Source organism: Microtus pennsylvanicus, chromosome 11, assembly GCF_037038515.1.
Source record: "Microtus pennsylvanicus isolate mMicPen1 chromosome 11, mMicPen1.hap1, whole genome shotgun sequence".
Taxonomy (NCBI): domain Eukaryota; kingdom Metazoa; phylum Chordata; class Mammalia; order Rodentia; family Cricetidae; genus Microtus; species Microtus pennsylvanicus.
This window is the reverse complement of record NC_134589.1, coordinates 64,042,994-64,056,112: the sequence shown is the minus strand read 5'-3', so window position 1 is coordinate 64,056,112 and position 13,119 is coordinate 64,042,994. Positions and strand designations below refer to the sequence as shown.

General features: G+C 44.7%; 1 protein-coding gene across 5 annotated transcripts in view; it reads right to left on the bottom strand.

The window, feature by feature from the left end:
* Nucleotides 1–3,408: 3,408 nt before the first annotated feature.
* The window catches only part of Fam114a2 (family with sequence similarity 114 member A2), a 32,579-nt gene continuing 22,868 nt past the window's right edge, over nucleotides 3,409–13,119 (bottom strand). For all 5 annotated transcript variants that reach the window (XM_075992541.1, XM_075992543.1, XM_075992542.1 and 2 more), the window contains 4 exons: nucleotides 12,603–12,742; nucleotides 10,529–10,601; nucleotides 6,834–6,887; nucleotides 3,409–4,693 (listed from right to left, as the gene is read on the bottom strand). In XM_075992541.1, coding sequence (XP_075848656.1) covers nucleotides 4,559–4,693; nucleotides 6,834–6,887; nucleotides 10,529–10,601; nucleotides 12,603–12,742 — 402 coding nt within the window. In that variant the 3' untranslated portion in view covers nucleotides 3,409–4,558. The remainder of the gene's footprint in view (nucleotides 4,694–6,833; nucleotides 6,888–10,528; nucleotides 10,602–12,602; nucleotides 12,743–13,119) is intronic.

The following is a 13,119-nucleotide window of genomic DNA, read 5'->3' as shown; positions in this document are numbered from 1 at the left end:
GTGTAGTTGCTAGACATACTGTGTTCCCCTTTCTGACCACTAATTAATACAGATGCCCCTACCTCACTGAGGTCTTTGTTCCCGCTGTGGCAAACATGTTCTGTAACCACAACCTCCTTTCTATGCCAAGTCCTAGTGGCTCTAGAAAGCCCTGACCAGATGCTTCCAAATAGGTTTTCTCCTAAGATAGGCATCTCCGTGCGGTTCCCTTCAGGAAACAGAATAATCCTGAGGTTAAAACCATACAACAGACTTGCTGCAGAGATGCCGTGCTTGGAGCTGTGACATCTAAAAGCCAGCCAGTCCTCTTAGTCTGCCCCATGGTCATCATCATAACCAGGATGGCTCACGGTGACGGTGTCATGGCATGGCAAATGGGAACTCTGGTGTCTGGGTTTGAGCCCCATCACTGACACGTTGGTGACCTCAGATAAATGACTGACCTCTCCCATGGCTCAGTTTCTTCATCTATAAATGGGCATGTCAATAGCAGGGTGGTGGTGAGGATGAAATGGTGTGAACAGCACACGATACATATTCGGGACAGTGTCTGGGGCACTGTCACATGGCAGGCCCGCTGTAGATGCTTTACACAGTCACCTACCGATGACTGATGCTCAGTGTCATTGTGACTGGTTTTACAGATAGGAGTGAAGTCATTGTCACAGCTGGAAAATGAGGGTGCAGAGGTTCACTTACGAGTCTGTCTACATGAGTTTTGCAGTCCCCAAACTGGGGGTGCCATTACCCTGCCCCCCAAGTAGCTATGTGGACTGGTTTTCTTTGCTTTATGTTTAAAAACCACCTATGAGTGAGTACATGTAATTAACTGTCTTTCTGGGTCTGGGTTACTTCACTCAAAATGATGTTTTCTAGCTCCATCCATTTTCCTGCAAAATTCAAGATGTCGATTTTTTTTTCTTTCTGCTGTTAGTACTCCATTGTGTAAATGTACTGCATTTTCCTTATCCATTCTTTGGTCGAGGGGCATTTAGGTTGTTTCCAGGTTCTGGCTATGACAAACAATGCTGCTATGAACATAGTTGAGCACATGTCCTTGTGGCACCATTGAGCATTTTTTGGATATATACCCAAAAGTGGTATTATGGGATCTTAAGGAAGGTTGGAGAAAAGATTGTTTTTAAAAAAGTAAATAAAATTAAAAAAAAAAAACCCTAAGGGTGCCACTCGAATGGGATAGGGATAAATTAAAAAAAAAAAAAGTTAATAACTGCTGGAGACATGGCTATCTGCTGGGACTGGCTTGGAGATTTTCTTTCTGTCTAGCATACCACAAAAGCTACCAGCCTGAGAAAAGGCTATCATATGTCTCTAGATTCTCATATGAGGTTGATGGGCAAAAATTATTACAAAAGGTAACTGTTTATCAATGACCAAATGAGAAAGAAATGATTGTAAAAGATGACTTTTCTGTCACGGTTCATCAGTGATGACTAAACTATGACCCCAGATGTGCAAGAGAAAAAGTTAAACACGTGTCCAGAAACAAAAATGATATGATCTGCATTTTGCAACATTAATCTATCCCTGTTTACTGAATCCTGTATAAATTAAAACAACAACAAAAAAAAAAACCATTCTGCTAGTCAGTCAGGCTGCAAGATTCTTGCCACCATGGCCTGGCTTGCTCCTTTCCTCGCCTACTCTTTTTGGAACGTGTCCCGGCCCACCCTCAGCACACAGGAAAGAAGGGCGCTTTCGTTCTTTGGCCTGCTTACCCTTGCCTTCCTAACAAGGTCATTTCTTCACTGGCATTAGGGTCTACTTCTCTGGTATTTCAGTATACACTGAAGACCAGCTGAGACATCCAGCCTCAAGGACTGAGCATCTACTGGATTCCTAGCCAGGCACTGCTGGATCAGCTGGACCACAGCCTGTATGTCATCCTAATAAAGCCCCTTTCTATAAAAAGAGATTTATTCTATAAGCTCTAATACTCTTAGTAAGTTCTGGAAGCCTTACTAATACAGTTGGGCAGCTACAGAAGCACCTCCTGATTTACTGAAGACAACATACTCATAATGTTCAATTTCTGAAACGCCTCCTGTACCACGCAGCTGAGCTGTGCGGCCTGTATTAATCCGTGCCACAGGAGAGGAAAGAGGTTTCAGCTGCAAGAAAAACCTAAGCCCTTAGGGCTTAAAGCCGCAGTTGAGATTCCCACTCACTCTGAGTTACTCAGCTAAGACTGCCCATTCCAGCTCATAAATGTGCCTTCAAAGTTATGCAAACTTGGCACATCTTTAATCCCATCGGTTGGGAGGCAGAAGCAGGCGGATCTCTGTGAGTTTGAGGCCAGCCTGGTCTACATAGCAAACTCTAGACTAGCCAGAGATAGAGTGGGAGACTCTGTCTCAAAAAAGAAAAACAATTAAGCATATCTAAGTCAACGTGCAGAAAATAGGTGATAGTGGACCGTTCAGACAGATGTGACAACTGCGTGGCACCCCGTCCCCACACGGCTGGGAGGACAAACAGCATGCAGGAGCACAGACTGTGAGAGTGGAGTTTGTGGTGGACTGCTGAGAAAGGGTGTTCCAGACGTGGCAGGGACACGACACTCATGAGCTTACAGCAGCTCCAGATGCCTGCGCACAAGATAAAAGATCTGACATGGATGGGAGGGTTCACGACGGCTGCTGTGGAAGGGATGAATTCATTTTCTTCAGGGTGAGGCCCCTGGTAGGTTGCTCACGCTTCAGTGGATGGCCCCACACAAATGCACATGTGAGCAGCATTAATGGGACTCTGCGGGTTATTAAAAAAGTCTTTTTAAAGGACATGAAGTTGTGAGAGGATGTTGTAGTGGTCTAGGAGATTTGGAAATGGGGCTGGCGGTATATAGAATCCAAATGTGTTATTCACAGGAATGAAACTGACAACAGAACTCCTTTAAGAACACCAATGCAGGCAGAGTCACGACCTCCACTTCAGAACCAGCGGGCACACACAGCAGCAACAATGTGTACAGAAAACACAGTGTGGGGCCCTCTGCTCAGGTCTTCACACAAGGTGAGGCCACTCAGAAACGAGCTGTCTGTCTGTGAATGAAGCACCCGTCACTCTCCTTCTCCTTTAAGCTAACAAGAGCCGAGAGAGCAGCTGGGCGTCCCTTTAACTCTGGGACAGTGACTGACACAAACACGTAGGGACACGGGTTTTCTCCAGACAATACGATAACCAGCAAGGGTTCTGCTGAGAAATGAGCAGACTGGTGTCCGAGAAGCAGACAGCAGCTGGAGCCACACCAGTGTGTGGATTTCCAAAGTTCCCCTCATAGATTCAACAGGGCCCTTAACGACATGTTACCTAAGAGGCTTGTCTTTCTCAGAATATCCTTGTTTCTCAGATGCTTCATTTTTAAGCCTTTTATGAAAATAGACAACATTAAAGTAAAATATTTTAATTCTTTACGTTTTTTTAAATATCACACCTATCAGTAGGCATAATCATATTTTATTGTAAAGTTGTTCAAAGATGAAGGCCAGGGCTCTCAAGTTACCAGAGCCACTAAAAACCACTAAGGTAACAAACATTTTTAAAAATAGCTGGATACCAAAATAGCTCTTAATTGTTGAAAACTGCAATGAAGGCTGAAAAGTATAGGATGGCCTTTGAACTGTTTTCAGAGTGCACTAACAAATGCATTAAGACAAAGGAACAATGAGGCAGAGATGTGTTATGTCTGAGGCTAAATCCTGTTATAAGCAAGCATTCACAGGACCAACAAAACCCCACCACCAAAAGAGCCTCCTCCCCCTCTGGAGTAGGCAGCTGAAGAATGCACCCTGCATGAATGCAGCCTCAGGCAGGGTGTGCACAATACAGTCTGAAGAGACTCAGAGCATCTGCAGACATGCAATAGCATGGTCTTGAATCAAGTTGAGCAGGGGTCTCGCTGGGAAAGGAATCATTTGAAGCCAAAGGGCACTTTGCTGCAGTTCATATAAATATAGCTACAAGTTTCTCCTCCATGCCAAACATCTACCAAGGTGAGAGGGTAGAGGACCTGTCGGACCATCTCACTTGGGGCTTATGTAGTCTCAGTTCTGCAAAAGCCACAGACTTTATTCCAGTAAAGAGAAAGCCCATGGTGAAAAGAATGTCTTAAACCCAGGATACTAAATTGAAGTTTTCTTCTTTTTTGTATAACAACCCACTGGCAACAAATTACATCCATGTCAAACTTGTTAGTGTTTTCTGATATTTCCAAGAAAGTCGAGCATTTTTGACAGAACGTCCCAGTGACTTTCCTGAAATACTGTCTTTTCAAATACTGTATTACTTCTAAAACTGGGAAGAGCAGTATGCCGATCTGGGTGCCTTGGCCATGGAGAGAAGCAAGCACCCCTGTGAGCCTGCAGCCCTGGGAGCCTACAGTCCTGGGAGCCTTCACCCTGTGAGCCTACAGTCCTGTGAACTGCGCTCCTGCCTGGGTTTCACACACTTGGTGATGTCTTGTTCTGACTGCAAGGCTTCCCTGAAGAAAGTCGGGTTTTTCGGCCTTCATGATCTCAGGTCAACTCCTCTCTGTCCTTCAGTGCTCTGTCAGGGGGCTCTGGGCTGGCTGCTCACCCCTGGGTGACTCTGTCTTGCTCTCGATGAGCGAGATCTGCAGCACAGGCAGGAGAAGCTGGAAGGCATCTTGAATGTAGGAGGCACTGTTTGAGGCCTGGAGGATTGAAAAGTCATCAACAAGAAAAGGTTACAACACCTGAAAGAGAAAGCACTGAAAGACAACAAAAGGACAGACCTGTGTCTGCAGTCCAGCAGAAGCCACAGCTTGTGAAGTAAAGAAAGGAAAGGCTTGACTACCGCACTCAAGTTTGATACAGGACAAGACAGACCTGGGAGATAATCAGCAGCATCAAAAAGAGTGCCAGCACCCCAACTTGCCCAGTAGACATGGCCCACTAGATGGCTGCTCACACTTGACATTCGAGGATTCTCTAGCCCAGGACTGAATGGGTTTCTGTTCCTGCACTGGAGTCAAATACTGACATGCTCTCAGGAGGCTCTGAACCATCACTGCTCCTCCCATGGATTCGGTGCCACGACAAAGCACCGCAGTCAGATAAGAACAGTTACAGACAGGTCTACCTGGTCAGTGGACATGAGACGAGAAGCCTTAGAGAAGTCAGGCCCAAGTGAGCAGATCTGATGTGTATCGGACAAGGTCTCCCCTTCCAGAATAACAACAGTTCATCACACTAAAGCAAAAACGTACATTTTTGCTGGAGAGATGGCTCAGTGGTTAAGAGCACTGGCTGCTCTTCCATAGGACCTAGGTGCAATTCCCAGCACATGACAGCTCACAACTGTCTGTAACTCCAGTTCCAAGGGATTCAATACCCTCACACAGACTTACACACAGGCAAAACACCAATAAAATAAAAATAAATAAATCTTTTTTAAAAAATGTACATTTTCAAGGACAAGAGCACTTCAAATTTGTATGTACAAATATCCCGTTCAAACTGGCAACAGGGAGTGCACACCAAGACAGCCCACCTTTTGTGCACTTATCAATGGCTGGCACCCCTATCAGAACTTCAGTGGGACACTTGATAACACAGCTTCCAGCCAAAAGAGACCTCAGAAATCATCTAGTTACAGCTCCTTGCACTGAAAACAAGATTCCAACACAAGAGAACTTGAGGGAAGTCCAGGGAGGCCCCTTGCTGCTAAGTGCTTCCAGCTCTGCCAACTAATGGACTACAGACTCACTTTTAAAATAACTTAACTGACCACAAGAGTTCTGAGCTACTCAGAGCTGTGTAGCTGGAGAGTTAAGTGCATTTCCTTAACAGTAACTTAAAATAATTTTAAACTAAACAGCCTGGCTGGTGTATGCACAGGTGGGCATGTGTGTGCTACACACGTGGAGTTCAGAGAACAACTTTCATGAGTCCACTCTCTCCTTCCTCCATGGAGATCCTGGGGCTCACACTAATGTCGTCCAGCTCGGTAACAAGCACCCAGACCTACTGAGCCATCTCACTGACCCTCAACACTAGCCAATTATCAACACATTCCTCTCACGAGCTTTTTGTGTGTTCTAGACAGGCCATCAGTCTCGGTTGTCAGAGTCTGAAAGCATGGACTCCAGAAACCACCCCACCCTGGTGGCAAATGATCAACTATGGCATGCTCTCACACCTCCTCTGGAGACATTTTTGTTATGTGCATTGGTATATTACTTGCATGGATGTATGTGAGAAGGCGTCATATCCATGGACCTGGACTTACAGACAGCTGTGAGCTGCCAAATAGGTGCCGGGAATTCAACCCCAGGGCCCCAAGTAACCACTGAGCCATCTCTCCATCCCCCTCTTCTGGAGACTTAAACCCTATGGTCCTAATGCTCATGGACTGACAAGGATATGTAAGCTCAGTGCTACTCTGTCAAAAAGAGGACTTTTCCTTGGAAATGGTCACATGCCTTGTTTTCTAATACCTGTGCACAAGACCCAGCCCTTCAGGAAGAGCTTGTCTGGGGAGTGTCAGCCCTTCGTGTTTAGCAGCTGGTCTCTAGGAGGTGTTTCTTTACTGAGAATTGTGCATTCAGCTGTCAAGGGGCAGGGACTAGGGAATGACAGCTGGTGGCTTCTTCCATCCAAGTTTACCCTGTAGCTTTGTTACACCTTATAAATACAGAGTAGGGAATGAATATAACGAACATCAAATAAACAGCAATAGTCATATTTGTATCAGCAGGGCTAAAATGCAATCTGGTTTTTAAAAAGCAGAAACTAAGGATGTAATAAATTAATGCATAATGCCTTAGAGATGCAAAAATCATTACTACTAACCTCTAGAAACACTGCAGTGATTATTGGATTTAGAACATCTGCCTTTTCTCTGACCTGGAACAAAGGAGAGAGTTTTGTCACAGTGCACCTTAAGAAAACAACAGGCAGAACAGATTCCCACCTTGAAACATACATAGGTAAACAAAGGCACAAAACATCTCAACCAAGGAAGGGCAAAGTGTCATTTCTGGAAAGAAACTTTTTAAGTGCTGTAAACTTCCTTTTTGTGTCTTTCTATGCTACCAAACTGAGAATGCACTGCTTTATAGTTTGGGGGAGGGTGCTGATGCTAATGTTTCTTGGTGTGTGCACGCCTGTGTGCATATTCTCAAGTACACATGAGTGTGGAGGGCAGAGAACAACAGTTCAGAAGTCAGTTCCCTCCTTCTGCCATGACTTCAGGACACTGAACTCGGGTTATCAGGTTTGCTCAGCAGTGTCTGTACCCTGAGTCATCTCACCACCCCTGTAGTCATTTACCAACATTTTAAACATCTTCATTCTGTATGGTATAGATACAAAATGGAGTTCTGTTCAGGCAAAAAGAGAAATGAAGGAATGCCACTAGCAGGAGAGATGACAGTCTCCGTCCCACCCTCAGATGGAATCTAGAGTGACCTATCTCTGGGCGTGTGGAGAACAGGATGGAGGTACGGCAGTATAAGCAGGACTATTCAAGAGACAGCACTAGGAGGGACAAGAGAGAAAAATGGGGGTGAATATGTACACATGATGGCTAGTGTTGTCAACCTGACAGACCCCAGAATCAGCTGGGAGACGGGCCTCTGAGCACACCTCTAAGGGGTTATCTTGACTGGGTTAAGTGCCTGCTGGTAGGAGCACCCCCTAAGCAGGGGCTCCTGCGCTGCTTAAGGAGTGAACACCAGCACACATGCATCCGCTGCTCTCTTCTCCTGATTGCAGACGATGTGACCAGTTGCTCAAGCTCCTGCTGCCTGACCTCCCCACCATGGTGGACTTCATCCTGAAACTTTCCCCCTTCAAATGTATTGGTCACAATGTTCTATCATAGCAGCAGGAAAAGAAAACAAGACAGTACACTCAAAGAAATTAAAACAATGAAATACACATGCAGATAAACCATAAGGAGAAAAGTAATCTTCATTTTAGAAGGGCAGTTGGAAATCTGACTTCAGAACACCTCAACTGTTGTGAAGAGAGGCACTTGCGAGTCTCCTTTCATGTAAACACAGCATGAATTTCAACTGAACACGCCAGCACTCTGTAGTTGACTAGCCATCTTAAAACCCACAAAACCGCTCCATTCAGGAAATCCAGGAGCTTGTTTAAAGAAATTACTAGGAGGGAAGAGAAGCTGCGGCCTAGGATTACTCCAAAGAGAAAGTCCAAATTCCAGCTCTAGAATTTCATCAGGCCACGGTTTTGCTATATTTAGGGCCCCACAGCAACTCTTCCACAACACTGATGTGCACACTGTGAAGCCGTTTTCTGCTCCGTGCCCTTGGTTTATCTCACTGTGACCATTGGTTTCCTGGTCACCTTCCACATCACTCACCGACCTTCAGTAACCAGAGACTGTAACAATGGAACAGGCAGAGCAGCAGACAGCCAGAGCAGGAAACTGGCTGAAAACACTTTCAGCCAAACAAGGAAACAGAATGTGAACAGCAAGGCTACAAACTCTAAAAGCCCACTTCCAATGACATAAGTTCTCCAGCAAGGCTCAACATCCTATAAATTCCATGACCTTCCCAAACAGCACCAGGGACCAAACAGTCAAACACCTGAATCTATGGCAGTCATTCCTCATGTAAACCACCATGGTATAATACATGGGACTCAAATAAAGACATAAGAAATAAAGCGTGTGTCTAGGGTGTCATGACCTCTGGCAAGGGAATAGAGACTTCAGTGGGGAAGGGGTGACCTCTACAGTGTTGCATGAGACCAAAGAATGCAAACCCATGAAGCTGTACCCTGCCCCTCCCACCAACACACAAATTAACTCAATATTCATCACAGACATAAGAGCTCAACACTCATCAAAGAAAACTCAAAGTTGGGCTGGAGAGATGGCTCAGAGGTTAAGGGCACTGGCAGTTCTTCCAGAGGTCCTGAGTTCAACTCCCAGCGACCACATGGTGGCTCACAACCATCTGTAGTGAGATCAGATACCCTCTTCTGGTGTGCAGGTGTATGAGGATAGAGCACTCGTATACATAAAAGAAGTAAATAAATCTTTAAAAAAAAAAAAGAAAAGAAAACTCAAAGTTGATCTGGGCTAGCTGACAACTTCTCAGGTAAAACACCAAAATTGTATGTGATGATGAAAACTATTGAGAGTAGAATTTTGATGAAATTTTTAAACTGTGCACAGGATACCATCAAGAAAATAAAACAGGCCGGGCGGTGGTGGCACAGGCCTTTAATCCCAGCACTTGGGAGGCAGAGGCAGGCGGATCTCTGTGAGTTCGAGACCAGCCTGGTCTACAAGAGCTAGTTCCAGGACAGGCTCCAAAACCACAGAGAAACCCTGTCTCGAAAAACCAAAAAAAAAAAAAAGAAAAGAAAAGAAAACAGGAACACCGATGTGGTGGCGTACATCTGTAATTCCAACAGTTAGGAAGCAAAGGCAGGAGGACAGCAAGTTCAAGGCCAGTCTGGACTACACAAACCCTGTCTCAAAAACCCAAAAGATGGACCTACAACTCAGTGGAGTATTTGCTGTGCACATATAAGTCCCTGGATTTGATTGCCAGCACTGCAAAAGCAGACAAGTAAAAAATATAAACAACCCATGTACAGAGGGAGAGTCTGTGCCTAGCACATACCTGACAAGAAGCTGATCCCATAAGACACAAGAAGCTCCTAAATGTCCTAAAATCCAGTAATGAAAAACAAACAACCCAATTAAAGGCACTACATCAGACAAGTGGCCATGAAGTGTATGGAAAGGCACTCAGAATCATTAGACACAGAGGAATGCAAATCTAGTCAGCAGAGAGGCACCACTTCACACTCACCAACACATCGAAAACCACAAAGGAACCACCGCTAACACTGGTGAAGATGCAGGGAAACCGGCATTTCATGCACCGCTAATAAGAGTACAAAACTATGGAGCCATTTGGAAGTAATCTGACATTTACCATCTCACCTAGAAAGCCCAGCAAGTCTGCATCTCGTACTCTACCCGAGAGAAGTGAAACCATGAACACAACAGCTCACACCAAGCTCGTGACAGCACCATTCACAACAATCATAAACAGGAACAGTCCAAAGGCCTATCAACTGAAAAAGATAAAACGTGGTATACTCAGCCATAAAATAAAGTGTTGATAAAAAAAAACAGGAAGTACCAGCACATGCTAAAACAGGACTAAGTTCAAAACTACCATGCTAATCTAACAAAACATACACCTATGATCCCACTGAAATAAAATTCAGAATAGGAAAGCTTTGTGGAGACAGAAAATGCACCATCATTGCCTAGGATTAGGGGAATATGGAAAAGGAATAGGGAATCACTACTGTGTGGAAAACTTAGGGGGCAGTGATGAAATATCCTAAAATCCAATTCTAGTAACAATTGTACATCTCTGTAAATAGATGCACTAACAACCATCACCTTGTACCCTGAAACATGTGAATTTTACGGTGTGTAAATTGTATCAAGTATTCAGCCATTAGCCCCACAAGGCAGGAACTCTTACCCCAGCAATGGTGAGGCAGGTGGTAAACTCTTTAGACAGGGAGCCCAGATCTTTACACAGCACGACTGTCACCCTGCAGAGAAGAACACGTCAGAGGAGTCCTTTTTTCTCTTTCTACTCCTTTAATAACCTAAACAGGCCACTCCTAATAACAGTGAAGAAAGAAGCCTTTAAAGGTGCAGACACACCTTTCTCTCCTAGTGTTTCAGTATGGAATACACATTCTAAGACACACTTAAGAGACAGAGTGACCCTGCCACTTGTTCTGTACTCCATCTTGGGTTCCAGGGGCCACCATCAGTACTTGGGAGGGGTAAGTGCTGAAGAGTGCCCATTTCTTCCTGCTACAGACAGACCCTTACCTGCTGCCTTTTCCTACAAGGGATGCTTCTTGGGTGGATGGGCTCTCTGACTCTGCACTGGACACCATGCTGTTCTTCCGCATCATGACTTGTCAACCAATCATCCTCTCCCAGGCTCCGGTCCCTGAAGGGCAGCCCTCCATTTCCTAGCACCCTTCCTTCTTGCCCAAGTCTCTCCAGCCTGAACAGTGAAAACGCTCCCTGCCCTTGCTCATCTCTAACCTGCAGTTGTTTTCTCAGCTCTTCTGTACCTCGTGATAAATTCCCAAGGCTCAAACACTGGCATACTCTCCGTATCATGTGTTGACTCCTTTACTCTCTCAACACTACTATGAGCTAGACAGGCTGGGTTTTTTGTTTTTTGTTTTGTTCTGTTTTGGAGAAAGGGTCTCTCTATGTAACTCTGGATGTCCAGGAACTATGGAGACCAGGGTGGTCTCAAACTCAGAGAACCATTTGCCTCTGCCCCCAAAATGCTGGGAAAACAATGAAACTAAAGGAAGTTAAACAACCTGACTACTGTCACTCAGCTAATAACTAAGTCAAAAGATTTGTTAGTTAGAGGACATCCTAGTCTGCTTAGAACCCTCGCATTTTTGGTTGTCTATCAGTTTTATCCTAACTGACCATTCATGGGTGCCCCTTTTTGACTCCCAAAGGCATGTTTCAGTAAGTAAATACAATCATTTCTTCCTAAAGAAGACCATACTGACTAGGAGAGCTTTCCCTAAGAAGCCTGCTCACTTCCCCATGAGAAACCCAAGAGAACGGCAGCAGTGCCGCTAAGCTCAGCATCAAACACCAACCTAATTCCCACCAGAAGAAAAGAAATATAGTTCAGCATGCACTCACTCAAAAAATACCTGTGGAAAAGCATTTGTGGGCGGCAACAGTGAGCAGAGCTCTAGCTCTCACAGGCCAATCAAGGGCAAGATTACACACACACACACACACACACACACACACACACGTATGCACACATACATAAAACTGTCTATTTCGATTTAGAACTACTAGGCTTAGGTTTACCCTTCCTACTGAATTATTCACATTTTACTACTTTGAAATGTTTGTTCAAAATCAGCAAAAAAATTTTAAAAAAGAAAATTTATGCTGGGCTTGGGCAGCCTCCCTTAACAGCCTGGGGTCCGTAGCTCCTCCGTTTGTAAAGCTGCTGTAAAAGTCAGAACTAATACACATTCATCCCTTAGCATGGCGCCTGGCATACAGCGAACAGTGGTAACTAATAACTGTAATTAAGAGCTGAAGTATTTAGGACTACTTTCTGTAGTTACTTGTTCCAAGTTCCCCTCCTACTGAGACTAACAATCTGCAAAGAAATAGTTTTCAGAGAACAAATCCTTTAATGAAATGGGCAGGTTTATATGTAGATTTTCTTCCTGCTCACTAACAATACCCTAAACACATACCCATGTGCAATGTGAACAGAACCTTGTTAAAAAGCAACTTTCTAAAACCTGGAAGTAATCGGGCAGTGGTAGCACACGCCTTTGATCCCAGCACTCAGGAGGCAGAGGTGGGCGGATCTCTGTGAGTTCAAGGCCAGCCTGGTCTACAGGACAGGCTCGAAAGCTAAGAGAAACCCTGTCTCAAAAAAAAAAAAACAAACAAACAAACAAACAAACCTGGAAGAAGCAAGAAAACCCTCTCCGCAGTTTCCCTTTAAGAGATGCAGGCTGCATCATACTTACTGAGAAAGTGTCTGGCTCCTCTCTAAGGCTGTCACTTCCTGCTTCTGGCCATGCAGGACTAGTGCCGCTGTTTTGTGGAACAGTTCAATTGAGCAGGCAGTCAATTCTGCTAAGCTCCGGATTGCAAATGCATGGATATCCTAAAAATCAAAGCAAACAAAGAAACAGAATATTACTGTTGGTGTTTATTGCTGCAAGTGGAAATGATGGTCCCTTGCTTCCCACACTGAAGAATGCAGTGCCCCCATGCAGGAAAGACGAAGGCCACTGTTTACTAGACCCGCTCTTCTTCCACAGTGCGGCTTACAACTACAGAAGACTGGCTGTGACCATGGAACTAACTCTGGCCAAAGGTCTGAGGTAAGTGTCTCACAACTTACTCTGAGGTAACATCCAACTTCCCTCCTTCCTTCCACCCTTCACTATTTTTCTTCATTCCTCGCCTACAGTCTGAAACTATTTTATGATGCCACCCTGAATCATAGCATTGAAATTACTGATACAAGCTTAACAAAAT